Below are 15,104 nucleotides of genomic sequence, written 5' to 3'. Positions count from 1 at the left end.
CAATAGGCTTCTTTAGTCGAGTACAGAAAAGTTGATAGAAGCAGAAGAGACTTGAAGACGATGTAATCAGTCCATCACCCTTAAAGTTTTGAGGTGGTCAGTCCCTCAGTCTGGAGAAGAGCTTTTCTTGCCACCCACCCCCTCCATGTTTTAAATACAGGTACTCGCACCCATTTTGATCCTCAGACTCACACACTCTCTTGCATCGATCTCTCAGTCTGCTCTTCCTCCGCTGCATTAGACTTCACTTGGTCTGTTCTCCCGGACTTACATGACAGCGATCATTTCCCAATCATTCTTTCTTCCCCTTCATATTCAACACCTCTTCGCATCCCACGCTGGCAATTTGATCAGGCAAATTGGAACCTTTACTCACACCTAACTGTTTTTAGAGAGGTTCCTTCTTCGTCCTCCATCGATGAGCTTTTACACCTCTTCTCGTCCTCCGTTTTAACCGCAGCTTCTAATTGTATACCCCAAACTTCGGGCAGGCATTCTCAGAAATGCGTGCCTTGGTGGTCTCCTGCTTGTGTTCGTGCAGCACATTTGAAACGCGCTGCATGGGGCAGGTACCGGTACAATAGAACCACGGAGAGACTTCTTGATTTTAAGCAGAAGCGTGCGATCGCTCGCTGTGTCATTCGTGACGCTAAACGCACTTGCTGGCGAGATTATGTCTCCACCATCACCTCTGCTTCCTCTATGAGTGCAGTCTGGAAAAAAGTACGGAAACTGAGTGGTAAATATTCTCCTGACCCGGCTCCTGTTCTGCGGGTTGCCGGTGTTGATATAGCATACCCACTAGATGTTGGCAATGAAATTGGCAATCATCTGGTCCGTATTTCTCAGGGACTCCATCTATGCCCCTCGTTTCTTTCCTCAAAGTCTGCCAGAGAGTTAGCACCCTTGGACTTTTCTTCTCTCAGAGAAGAACAGTATAATGTGCCTTTTACACTTCAAGAACTGGAGGCAACACTCTCAGCTTGCCGATCATCGGCAGCTGGGCCCGATGACATTCATATTCGTATGCTACAACATTTACATCAGTCAGCCCTTGCAGTCCTATTACGCCTTTACAATCTTATTTGGTCACGAGGAGTTCTTCCACAGCTGTGGAAATCTGCCATTGTTCTCCCTTTCCGCAAACCAGGCACTACAGGACATGAAGCCTCCCACTATCGTCCCATTGCTCTTACCAGTGCAGTTTGCAAAGTGATGGAACGCCTGGTAAATAGACGTTTAGTGTGGTATTTAGAGACACAACAGTCTCTCCACTCGTCAATATGGCTTTCGTAAGGGACGTTCTACCATAGACCCCTTACTGCGCTTGGATACGTATGTTCGTAATGCCTTTGCGAATAACCACTCAGTTATTGCCATTTTTTTGACCTTGAGAAGGCATATGACACAACTTGGAGGTATAATATTTTAGTCCAAGCCCACTCCTTAGGCCTTCGAGGCAATCTACCATCCTTCCTTAAGAACTTTTTAACTGACAGGCATTTCCGTGTTTGGGTTAATAATGTGCTCTCCCCGGACTTTATCCAAGCTGAAGGTGTCCCCCAGGGATGTGTTCTGAGCACAACACTTTTTCTCCTTGCTATTAATGATTTGGCCTCTAGTCTTCTATCAAATATTTGGTCATCACTCTATGTTGATGACTTCGCTATTGCCTGTGCAGGTGCTGACTGTCACCTCATTACAGTTTCTCTCCAGCATGCGGTCGACCGTGTTTCCAATTGGGCCACCACACATGGGTTTAAATTTTCCAGCACTAAAACCCACCAAATTACTTTCACTAGACGCTCTGTCATCTCCGATCATCCTTTGTACCTCTATGGCTCCCGTATCCCTGAACATGATACAGTCAAGTTTCTGGGCCTCCTCTTTGACCGTAGGTTATCCTGGAAACCTCACATTACCTCTCTGAAGGCAACTTGTCACAGCCGGCTGAACCTTCTTAAAACCCTTGCTCATCTTTCATGGGGAGCTGATCGTCGAACCCTCCTTCACCTACATTCCACCCTCATTTTATCGAAACTTGATTATGGTGACCAGATCTATTCAGCGGCATCTCCTGCTACTCTCTCTAGCCTTAACCCCATTCATCACCAAGGATTACGTTTATGCCTTGGTGCTTTTCGCTCTTCCCCTGTCGAGAGCCTCTATGCAGAAGTGAATGTTCCATCCTTTTCCGATCGCCGTGATGCCCATTGCCTTTGCTAGTATGTACGCTCTCATGATCTCCGCAATCCTTCCATCTATAGAATGGTCACTGATATTAGTAGACATTCTTTATTTGTTTGACGCCCCTGTTTACTCCGTCCCTTTTCTCTTCGCCATCATTCGCTCTTGTCTTCTCTTCAATTACCACCTTTCTATGTTCATGTAGCATCTCACTTTTCCCTACCCCCCTGGGAAGTTCCAGCTGTTCGAGTCTGTTCTTTCTCTCTCCCTTGCTCGAAAGCCCAACTGTCTACGGTCGCTTCCCGCTCTCTTTTTCTTGACCACTTCCACTCTCATTCTCATGCCATTGCTGTGTACACAGATGGCTCTAAGTCTTCTGACGGCATAGGATTCACAGCAGTGTTTCCAGAGAGCGTCGTACGAGGGCATTTACTATCTTCGGCTAGTATTTTTGCTGCTGAATTGTATGCCATCCTTGCAGCACTTATCCGTATTGCATCTATGCCTGTGTCATCATTTGTGGTTGTCTCAGACTCCCTTAGTGCTTTGCGGCTACGCCGCATCTTTACCAAGCATGAAGATATTGTTTTTTGTTGGGTCCCTGGTCATGTTGACGTACAGGGCAATGAACAGGCAGACACTGCTGCGCGGTCAGCAGTACATGGCCTACCAGTTTCATATAGAGGTATTCCATTTACGGACTATTTTGCTGCAATATCTTCCCACCTTCACACTCGTTGGCAACAACGTTGGTCTGCTATGCTCGGCAACAAACTTCAATCTATTGAACCGAGTATAGGTTATTGGCCGTCTTCTTATCACCAGTGTCGAGGTTGGGAGACTACTCTCTCCTGTCTTCGCATTGGCCATACTCGTCTTACTCATGGATATCTCATGGAGAGGCGCCCTGCTCCTCTCTGTGAGAATTGCCAAGCTCCATTATCAGTCAGCCACATTCTGTTGGACTGCCCACTTTATCAACGAGCACGCAGAATTTACCTCTGTCGTTGTCTTCGCTCCACTGCTCTCTCTTTACCTTCCCTTCTCGCTGATGGACCCACCTTTCATCCGGACTCTCTCATTGACTTTTTGACAACAACTGACTTACTTCACAAATTCCGATACCTTCATCCCTTTCTACTTCAATCTCTTGCTACCCTCTACCCCCGTACTATCCCCTGCCCCGCTGTTTTCTGTAACCTACTGATCATCCCTCCTCCCTTCTGCAACCCAATACCCTCGCTTCCTTCCCTACCCTGCAGCGCTGTATAGCCCTTGTGGCTTAGCGCTTCTTTTTGATTATAATAATAATAATAATAGAGCTAAGGAAGGGGTAGCAGTAAAATTGAAGGATCAGTTATGGTGAGAGAAGAGGGAATATAAATGTATAACTTCAAGGAGTATGTGGATTAAAATAAGGGTCGGATGCAAAAAGAGGGTCATAATAAGTGTGTATGGACCTGGAGAAGAGAAGAGTGTAGAGAAGAAAGAGAGAGAGAGAGAGAGAGAGAGAGATTTTGGGAGATGTTAAGCAAGTGTGTAGGAACTTTTGAGCCAAGTGAGAGAGCAATTGTGGTAGAGGGCCTAAATGCTAAAGTAGGAGAAACATTTAGGGAAGGTGTGGTAGGTAAGTTTGGGGTGCCAGGTGTAAATGATAATGTGGAGCATTTATTTATTTATTTATTTATTAATTTGAACATGATACTGTGAAGTACAAAAGAATACAGGTAAATGCAGCATGCCAAAGCCACTTGAATGCATAGCATTATGGGCAGGCTTAAAATTAACTTAAGATTAACTAAGCAATGAAGTATTCAGTGGTAAAACATTATTGTAAACAGATAACAAGCACAGATGAGTATTACAAAAACAGGTCGTATGGTTGCATGCATTTCTGTACAAACAGTATTTATTTATATATTTATTTATTTATTTAATTTGAACATGATTGAACTTTGTATAGAAAGGAGTTTGATTATAGGTAACACACATTTTAACAAAAAGAGGATAAATAAGTATACGTAGGTAGTAGGTTGGTAGACAGCAACCACCCAGGGAGGTACTACCATCCTGCCAAGTGAGTGTAAAACGAAAGCCTGTAATTGTTTTACATGATGGTAAGATTGCTGGTGTCTTTTGTCTGTCTCATAAATATGCAAGATTACAGGTACATCTTGCTACTTCTACTTACATTAGGTCACACTACACATATATGTACAAGCATATATATACACACACCCCTCTGGGTTCTTGTTCTTGTTTATTTCCTCTTATCTCCATGGGGAAGTGGAACAGAATTCTTCCTCCTTAAGCCATGCGTATTGTAAGAGGCGACTAAAATGCCGGGGGCAAGGGGCTAGTAACTCCTTCTCTTGTATAAATTACTAAATTTAAAAAGAGAAACTTTTGTTTTTCATTTTGGGCCACCCTGCCTTGGTGGGATACGGCCGGTTTGTTGAAAAAAAAAAAATGTATATACACATCTATAGTCACTGGACACTTTCATAGAACTGCTATTATTTTCAGGAAGTTCGTGTTGTATGTGTGGACTTCTAAATGTGCTGAGTCAGGGTCTGGCAGCTGTCAAAATGACATATTATATAATTACTCACTCCCTCTACTGCCTCTCAACACAATGGGGGTCCAGTGCTTGCTTCCTCACCATCCTCTCTACCTAATTATCTTTCTCCTTTCTTTGTCTTTCTCCTCCTTTCTCTTTCTTTCTCTCTCTTTCTCTTTTTCTTTCTCCTCCTTTTTCTTTTTCTTTCTCCTTCTTTCTCTTTCTTTCTATTTCTCTTTCTTTCTCATTCTTTCTCCTTTCTTTTTCTTTCTCCTTTCTCTTTCTTTCTTTCTTTCTTCTGGTATCTTGGGCATTGCTTTCAGTCACAAACTCCTCAAAACCATGAAGTGCATCTTTGCTGACACTTCCATCTGTGTTAGATCTATCACTTGGGAAGAGAAGAGGCCCAGATTTGCTGGGAGTCAGATATTTCTTACTGATAGGCACATTGAAGAAGGACTACTGAAATGGCATTCCCACATTGTGCCACTGGCTCCCTGATTTTTTTTATAGTGTGTACACTGACCATGGAGACCCATTCTCTCACATATGGGCCTACCAGCTTTCTCCCACTTGATTTGAAGCTGCTAGAATTTACGCGTATTAATACATTAGAAACACTGGCTCGCAAGACGTATATATATACAGCCAAAAAAGTCAAAGGGTTAAATATTGTTATTCAACGTTTGCATTAGGTTAAAATATGAAAATTTACTGTACTTTGAGCATTTACTTTTGGGGTTCTGAGGCTAGGGGAGTAACACAGTGAGCAATCATATTTTGAGGCGGTGGAGAGTGTTTTGGTAGCTTTGCAGGTAAAGTTAAGTACAGTGTACCCCCACATACCGTTGGCCTTACATAACGTTAAATCCGCATACCGATACATTTTATCACTAAGATTTTGCCTCGCATACCGCTAAAAAACCCGCTCAACGCTGTTCGTCCGAGACGCGTCTAATGTGCGGCCTTAGCCAGCCTCACATGTTCCGCCGGTGGCATTGTTTACCAGCCAGCCTCTGCAGTAACATCCAAGCATACAATCGGAACATTTCGTATTATTACAGTGTTTTTGGTGATTTTATCTGCAAAATAAGTGACCATGGGCCCCAAGAAAGCTTCTAGTGCCAACCCTACAGGAATAAGGGTGAGAATTACTATAGAGATGAAGAAAGAGATCATTGCTAAATATGAAAGTGGAGTGCGTGTCTCCGAGCTGGCCAGGTTGTATAGTAAACCCCAATCAACCATCGCTACTATTGTGTCCAACAAAACGGCAATCAAGGAAGCTGTTCTTGCCAAAGGTTCAACTGTGTTTTCGAAACAGAGATCGCAAGTGATGGAAGATGTTGAGAGACTCTTATTGGTGTGGATAAATGAAAAACAGATAGCAGGAGATAGCATCTCTCAAGTGATCATAAGTGAAAAGGCTAGGAAGTTGCATGAGGATTTAATTAAAAAAAATGCCTGCAACTAGTGATGATGTGAGTGAATTTAAGGCCAGCAAAGGTTGGTTTGAGAGATTTAAGAAGCGTAGTGGCATACATAGTGTGATAAGGCATAGTGAGGCTGCCAGTTCGGACCACAAAGCAGCTGAAAAATATGTGCAGGAATTCAAGGAGTACATAGACAGTGAAGGACTGAAACCTGAACAAGTGTTTAATTGTGATGAAAAAGGCCTGTTTTGGAAGAAAATGCCAAGCAGGACCTACATTACTCAGGAGGAAAAGGCACTCCCAGGACATAAGCCTATGAAAGACAGGCTTACTCTGTTAATGTGTTCCAATGCTAGAGATGATTGCAAAGTTAAGCCTTTATTAGTGTATCACTCTGAAACTCCCAGAGCATTCAGGCCTTAGCCTCAAGGCTAATTTGTGTGTGCTGTGGAGGGCAAACAGTAAGGCATGGGTCACTAGGGACTTTTTCTATACCTGGTTACACCAAGTATTTGCCCCCAATGTGAAAAATTACCTAACTGAAAAGAAATTAGACCTTAAGTGCCTCCTGGTGTTAGACAATGCCCCTGGTCATCCTACAGACTTGGCAGAGCGACTTTGTGGTGACATGAGCTTCATTAAGGTCAAGTTTTTGCCTCCTAATACCACTCCTCTCCTGCAGCCCATGGACCAGCAGGTTATTGCAAACTTCAAAAAACTGTACACAAAAGCTCTGTTTGAAAGGTGCTTTGTAGTGACCTCAGAAACTCAATTGACTCTAAGAGAGTTTTGGAGAGATCACTAATATCCTCAATTGTGTAAACCTTATAGGTAAGGCTTGGGAGGGAGTGACTACAAGGACCTTGAACTCTGCTTGGAAGAAACTGTGGCCAGAATGTGTAGACCAAAGGGATTTTGAAGGATTTGAGGCTAACCCTGGGAATCCTATGCCAGTTGAGGAATCCTTTGTGGCATTGGGGAAGTCCTTGGGGTTGGAGGTTAGTGGGGAGGATGTGGAAGAGTTGGTGGAGGAGGACAATGAAGAACTAACCACTGATGAACTGCTAGATCATCTTCAACAGCAAGAGGCCAGACCTGAGGAAACTGGTTCGGAGGAGGGGAGAGAGAAATTGAAGAAGTTGCCTACCTCAAAGATTAAGGAAATCTGTGCAATGTGGCTAAAAGTGCAAACCTTTATGGATGAAAATCACCCTCACACAACTATTGCAAGCCGTGCTGGCGACTATTACACTGACAATGTTGTGAAACACTTTAGGGAAGTCATAAAGGAATGAGAGGTACGAGAGGTACAGGCCACTATGGACAGATATGTTGTGCGACAGAAGTCCAGTGACTCTGAAGCTGGTCCTAGTGGCATTAAAAGAAGAAGGGAAGTAACCCCAGAAAAGGACTTGACACCTCAAGTCTTAATGGAAGGGGATTCCCCTTCTAAACATTAAGACTCTCTCCTCCTCCCATCCCATCAATCATCACCAGATCTTCAATAAAGGTAAGTGTCATGTAATTGTGCATGCCTTTTTCAGTTTGTGTGTATTAAAATTAATATTTCATGTGGTAAAAATGTTTTTTTTCATACTTTGGGGTGTCTTGCACGGATTAATTTGATTTCCATTATTTCTTATGGGGAAAATTCATCCGCATAACGATAATTTTGCATAACAGTGAGCTCTCATGGACGGATTAATATCGTTATGCGGGGGTCCACTGTACTGTGTATTTAGTTTTGGGTGAGTATGTGGTTTTTAAGAAGAGTCTTGAACTGATGTACAGACAGGGTTCCTTTGGTATTCACTAGTAATGAATTCCAAATTTTTGGGCCTTTATGTGCATGGATTCAATGGATTGGTTAACCCTTTGACTGTCGCAAGCTCCTTTCTGAAACTGTCAAAAAAAAAAAAAATTGTTTTTTTCTTATCAAATGATAGAGAATCTTTTCTCAATGGTAATGGCACCAAAAGTACGAAATTTGGTCGAAAACTCAGGGAATTATGCTCCTGCGAAGTTAGCGGTCTCAGCGACATATACTCATTGGCGATTTTGTCGACTTTGAGCCCTACTTTTGGCCAATTCTGTTGTTCCAGTTGACTTAACTCATAGCTATTTCTTTAGAACTCTATTTTTTCTATCAATTGAGAACAAGAAACCGCCCATTTACCGATTTGAACTACCCAATAAATTGGTCAGAAGTTGGCAGTTTGGCCAATTTCACACAATTAAAAAAGATGCCAATTTCAAAATAGAGTCCAGAATAAACAATGTAGACATTCTTGGCACTAAAATAACATGTCCTCTGTTCATTAGTCATGTCTCTAGGGCCCTCTTGTATTACTATTGCTTTCTATTTTGATTTTTTATTCATACAAAAGATAGAAGATTTGCTGTTATGCAGACTTCTGCATTATTGTAAAAATAGTGTAAATAATATCAGTGAACTAGTGAAAGAATATTAGATTCCCCAGTTGACGTGTATTGGACGTGTGGTGTGATTTGCTTACTCTTGAACATTGGTAAAAATCGAACATTTCCGCTACTTTGAGCTCAATTTCAAGGTTGTTTTCATCGTGAAACTAGTCAAAATCATCTCCATTTCTGTAATATGTGTGTTCCATTTTATCACGTGAAACCATGAAAATGAGAATATAACAATAAATACTATACGAAAATACACCTCAAAGTTGGCGTTTTAATCCAAAAAAATGGTTGGAGTTTTTTTTTTTATCATTATACACTGCGTGCTGCAGGATTCTTTTTATATGGTGCACACTGACCACGCAGACCCATTCTCTCACATGTAGGCATACCAGCTTTCTCCTGCTTGATTTGAAGCTGCTAGAATTATTGAGTATATATACGTCTGAAACACTGGCTCGTAAGATGTACATGTATATGTACGACCAAAACAGTCAAAAGGTTTAAGAGTGTTGCAATAATTGGTGACAGTACTTGAGAAGCTTTTTTGTACATAAAAGGTAGTAAGTTATTTAATCCTTTCAGGGTTTTGGACGTACTAGTACAGCTTACGCACCAGGGTTTTTGACGTACTAGTATGCCTAAATTCTAGCGCCCTCAAATCTAATGAGAGAAAGCTGGTAGGCCTACATATGAAAGAATGGGTCTATGTGGTCAGTGTGCGCAGTATAAAAAAAATCCTGCAGCACACAGTGCGTAATGAGAAAAAAAACTTTGACCATGTTTTTGGATTAAAACAGCGACTTTGCACTGTATTTTCGTATGGTATTTATTGTTGTATTCTAGTTTTCCTGGTCTCATTTTATAGAATGGAAGATATTTTAGAGAAATTGAGATGATTTTGACTGGTTTTACAATGAAAAGTACCTTGAAATTGAGCTCAAAGTAGCAGAAATGTTTGATTTTTACCAAAGTTCAAAAGTAAACAAATCACGCTAAGTGTCCAATACACATCAACTGGTGAGTTTAATATTCTTTCACAAGTGCAATAATGCAGTAGTCTGTATAACAGTAAATCTTTTATTTTTTGTGAGAATAAAAATTCAAAGTGGTTAGCAAAAGAATGTAAGAGGGGCATGGGAATGTGACTAATGAACAAAGGAAATGTTATTTTAGTGCCAGGAATATGTTTCTTGTTTATTCTGGACCCTCTTTGGAAATTGGCATCTTTTGAAATTTGTGTGAAATTGGCAAAATTGCTAAATTCTGACCACTGTATTGGATAGTTGAAATTGGTAAATGGGTGGTTTCTAGTACTCATTCGATAGAAAAAATGGAGTTCTAGTGAAATAGTTATGATTTTTGTCGACTTGTACACTGGAATTGGCCGAAAATAGGCTCAAAGTGGCCAAAATCACCGATGCGTAAACATTGTCGAGATTGCTAACTTCGTGATAGCATAATTCCATAAGTTTTCCATCAAATTTCATACTTTTGGTGTCATTATGATCGGGAAAAGATTTTCTATCTTTTCATAAGAAATTTTTTTTTTTTTTTTTTTGAAATTTGGGCGACCCTGAGAACAAGTTTTGGAGAGGGCCTGCCGACCCTGAAAGGGTTAAATTTCCTGCCTTGTTTTTAAGTGTGTTGATGATAGGTGAAACTTCTGTTGGGTTGGTCGGTGCTTATAATAGTGTATTCGGGTAGGTGCCAGTGAGGTAGTCTTTTGGTGGGGTGTTTGAGCTTGGGATTCTGCTCTCTAGTTTTTTCCTATGGTGGAGAAGAAAACATTGATGTACACTAAAGTTCCCTTTCAAGGCAGGCAAAATTGCAGACTTGGAATTTTCACTGCACGCATAGGTACACTGAAGCATCTAAATTACTGGGAAGGAACAGTTGAAGTCCCTTGAAAGATACATGATAATATACCCTTTAGAAAATCCTAGAACAACTAATTCCAAATTTACACATGGAAATCACTCCCTAAGAAAGCAAAAAACTGCAGGCAGTGCAATATCCCCCCCAGTGAAAAGCAGGGGTTCCACGAGTACACTAAGAGACAACACAGTAAGTGTTGGGGGATTAGCAATAAACCCCCAGCTGTCTTAACCCTTTCAGGGTCCAAGGCCCAAATCTGGAGTCACGCACCAGTGTCCAAGAATTTTCAAAAAAAAAAAATTTGTTATTTTTTCTTATGAAATCGTAGAGAATCTTTTTGTGAAGGTAATAAAACAAAAAGTACGAAATTTGGTGGAAAATTGACGAAATTATGCTCTCGCGAATTTTGATGTGTCAGCGATATTTACGAATCGGCGATTTTGCCGACTTTGACTCCCATTTTAGGCCAATTACATTATTCCAATCAACCAAATTCTTAGCTATTTCACTAGTATTACTTCTATTCTATCGATTGAGCACAAGAAATCGCCAAGTCAACTGTTTCAACTACAAAATAAAGTGATCGGAAATTGTTAATTTGGCCAATTTAACACAAAGTTCAAAATATTCCAATTTCAAAATAGGGTCCAGAATGAACAATGTAGGCATTCCTGGCACTAAACTAACATTTCCTCTGTTCATTAGTTATGTTTTGAGGCTTTACAAATAAATTCCATTTTGATTTTTTATTCACATAATGAATTTTTATTCACACCAAAAAATAGAAGATTTACTGTTATGCAATACTGTAATAATTGTATAAATATCATCACCATATTTGTGAATGTATATTAGACCCACCAGCTGGCGTGTATTAGACGTGTGAGGTCGTTTGTTTACTCTTGAATATCGGCAAAAATTTAACATTTCTGCTACTTTGAGCTCAGTTTCAAGCCATTTCCAGTGCTAAAACCAATCAAAATCATCTCTATTTCTGTAATATGTCTTCCATTCTATCAAATGAGACCAAGAAATCGCAAATACAACTATAAAAAACATACGAAAAAACACTGCAAAGTTGCTGTTTTAATCGAAAAATCATGATTTCATTTTTTTTTCTCTCATTATACACAGTGTGCTGCAGGATCTGTTTTATGTGGTGCACACATACCACATAGATGTATTCTCTCATATCTAGGCCCAAATGTACCACTCACAGTTTATCAGAGTGAGCTGAGCTCATGGCGTAGATCTACGGTTTGGACCCTGAACGTAAAGCCGTAGATCTACGGGACGGACCCTGAAAGGGTTAAAGAGTCAGGGTACTAACCTAAAATCAGTACCTGACCAGCCAGGCTGTGGTTCATACGTTGGATCATGTGTGGCCAGCAGTAACAGCCTGGTTGATCAGGCCCTGGTCCACTGTGAGGCCTGGTCATGGACTGGGCCCCTGGGGCTTTGACCTTCAGAACACCCACCAGGTATACTCTAGGTATACCTCTGGCAAAATGGTGATGGCATGAGTGATTGTGAAAGTGTTTCTTCTTTTTCAGGTCACCCTGCTACCTTGGTGGGAGATGGCAAGTGTGTTAAAAGAAAATGGTAGATGAGTATGATACATGTTTAACTTTTAGGTACATTATCTTTATTTCTGAAAGGTTTTGCCTACGCATTACTTTTCCATAATCATGTAATCCTTAAAACAATTAAATTCAGTGAAAGTGTTCATTGTAATTCCTAAATTTATTGTTACAACCACTTAGAGACTGTATGTACAAGCAGTCAATTAATTCCTGCCTTATTAGTCATAAGATAGGTGTAAGTTTGCCCAAAATGCTTTCTATACAAAGAGGCTTTTTTGCATGCACACCTAAATGTCACTCACCTCTGTCCAAACATCATATGTTGAAATAAAGAATCTTTAATCTCTTTTTTCAGTGAAATACAGAGGTGATTAAATATGAAGACAGTAGAAGCGGTGGAAAAGAAAACATATGATCAGTCTATCACTCCAGATGAAATAATTTTGAGGTGCTCAGTCACTCAACCTGGAGAAGAGCTCAACTCCATAGCCTTGAACAATAGTTACCTCTTTATTTGACTGAGGAAGCCTACTGCATAGGTTAAACATTTCAAAAACAAAGATATCTAACTGTTGCACATATAGGTGAAATGTTTCAGAAATAAAAATATCTTAATTGTTGCATGTGTCTTACTCATCTATGTTTTGGTATTACATATCATTATTATCATACAAAACTGGCTCCATGTAATAGTTAAAGCCTCAAGTGCAAGTTTTCCTCGCTATATGGGTTTTCTTTATATGAATTTGCTAATATGCAGTCTTATTTCTATTTAATTATGTTTGTGCATAAATTTGCTGTGTGCAACCGGTGTAGTTTACAAAACACACTGAAGAATGTTACTTTGTGAAATTGGGTGTAAATGAATGTTATTTTATGAAACTGGGTGTTGATGTCCTCACTGAGCTTAGTGCTACTGCTGCCACATGTGCAGAATGCACGTATATCATGTACAGCAAGGGACACTTATAATTTGGCTTGTACATGAACTAGCACATACATAATGGGTAATTAGACAAACAAATATTGTAGTAAAGGGAATATGCTGCTTTACACTGCATGTACCTAAACTCAATATTTACAAGGTTTACTTTTTTAAAGTCTTATAGTCCAATTATTTTTAACCCAAAATTAGACATAATAACATAAAAGGATTTTGTTGTCTGCCAAGTGTCTACATTTTTCTACATTTTGAAGCACTTTTGAGAATATGTACATTTTTATTTACATGCAGAATTTTTCCTCCAGGTCATCCGACTTGTTTGCAGTTTACAGCTCACATGATGGTCTCAGTGAGACAGTACCGATGGCAGTGCATTGAATGTAAATGCTGTACACTCTGTGGCACTTCTGAGAATGATGTAAGTGTTGTAAACATTAGTATGACTAACTGCCAGCAGAATGAGCAGATAAAGTTACAGTAAGAGCAGATGATATACTTCACCATATTAAGTTCTGAATATTTTTTGTACTCTGAAAATATTGTTTATATAGGCTTGATTATACATGTACATCAAGAAAAATAATAAGATTGGAATGCCATTTTTATGCTGTTAAAAATCATTCATTTAATTTAAAGAAAATTCCAGCTAGAGCAGAATTTAAATCAGGATTCATGAATTGTTTGAAGAACTATGAATGATAAAACAAATTCATATTTTGAACCAACACCAGTAATAATAGTTGAAATCACATTACTCAGACTTCTTATATTGGAAGCTTAGATAAGAGCTTTGACAGTGACTCGGCAACTATAAATAATGTTTTTTCTTCAACAAACCAGCCGTATCCCACCAAGGCAGGGTAACCAAAAAGAAAAACGAAAGTTTCTCTTAGATAATGTTTGGTAAACTGATAAATTTTCACTCTTATTGTCATGCTTTTCTCAGTCAGTTATCTTAGACAAATTTTTGCTGTCATTTTATTTTATCTTGAGGTGGTGGTGGGAGTGAGGGAGGATGGATGGAAGGGAGGGTGGAAGTGAGGGAGGGAGGGAGACCATATGTGTACCAATCTCTCTGTTTGTCTGCCCATCCACCTGCCCGGCCTTGCCATATTTGCTGTGTCTGCTGTGGTCTGCCTGCTTGCTTGTCTTAAATGGAAAGATAGTGGTGGGTGTGTTGGGAGTGAGAAGGACGAGTTGGTGATTTTGGGGCGAGGAAGGGAGATCATACATGCCTGCCTGCCTGCCTGCCTGCCTGCCTGCCTGCCTGCCTGCCTGCCTGCCTGCCTGCCTGCCTGCCTGCCTGCCTGCCTGCCTGCCTGCCTGCCTGCCTGCCTGCCTGCCTGCCTGCCTGCCTGCCTGCCTGCCTGCCTGCCTGCCTGCCTGCCTGCCTGCCTGCCTGCCTGCCTGCCTGCCTGCCTGCCTGCCTGCCTGCCTGCCTGCCTGCCTGCCTGCCTGCCTGCCTGCCTGCCTGCCTGCCTGCCTGCCCACCTGCCTGCCTCCCTGCCTGCCTGCCTGCCTCCCTGCCTGCCTGCCCACCTGCCTGCCTGCCTGCCTGCCTGCCTGCCTGCCTGCCTGCCTGCCTGCCTGCCTGCCTGCCTGCCTGCCTGCCTGCCTGCTTGTCTGCCTGCCTGCCTGCCTGCCTGCCTGCCTGCCTGCCTGCCTGCCTGCCTGCCTGCCTGCCTGCCTGCCTGCCTGCCTGCCTGCCTGCCTGCCTGCCTGCCTGCCTGCCTGCCTGCCTGCCTGCCTGCCTGCCTGCCTGCCTGCCTGCCTGCCTGCCTGCCTGCCTGCCTGCCTGCCTGCCTGCCTGCCTGCCTGCCTGCCTGCCTGCCTGCCTGCCTGCCTGCCTGCCTGCCTGCCTGCCTGCCTGCCTGCCTGCCTGCCTGCCTGCCTGCCTGCCTGCCTGCCTGCCTGCCTGCCTGCCTGCCTGCCTGCCTGCCTGCCTGCCTGCCTGCCTGCCTGCCTGCCTGCCTGCCTGCCTGCCTGCCTGCCTGCCTGCCTGCCTGCCTGCCTGCCTGCCTGCCTGCCTGCCTGCCTGCCTGCCTGCCTGCCTGCCTGCCTGCCTGCCTGCCTGCCTGCCTGCCTGCCTG

The 15,104-nt window shown here is 42.1% G+C and overlaps 1 protein-coding gene across 6 annotated transcripts in view; it reads left to right on the top strand.

The window, feature by feature from the left end:
- LOC128702155 (zinc finger protein ubi-d4 B) overlaps positions 1 to 15,104 on the top strand; it is a 389,189-nt gene that overhangs the window by 342,735 nt on the left and 31,350 nt on the right. For 5 of the 6 annotated variants that reach the window (XM_070091755.1, XM_070091758.1, XM_070091761.1 and 2 more), the window contains one exon: positions 13,320 to 13,432. The exons of the other annotated variant lie outside the window; for it this stretch is intronic. In XM_070091755.1, coding sequence (XP_069947856.1) covers positions 13,320 to 13,432 — 113 coding nt within the window. The remainder of the gene's footprint in view (positions 1 to 13,319; positions 13,433 to 15,104) is intronic. 6 annotated transcript variants of the gene reach the window in all.

The sequence above is a fragment of the Cherax quadricarinatus genome, chromosome 37 (assembly GCF_038502225.1).
Source record: "Cherax quadricarinatus isolate ZL_2023a chromosome 37, ASM3850222v1, whole genome shotgun sequence".
NCBI classification, from domain to species: Eukaryota; Metazoa; Arthropoda; class Malacostraca; order Decapoda; family Parastacidae; genus Cherax; species Cherax quadricarinatus.
Note: the sequence above shows the minus strand (reverse complement) of the source record. Positions and strands in the feature narration are given on the sequence as shown.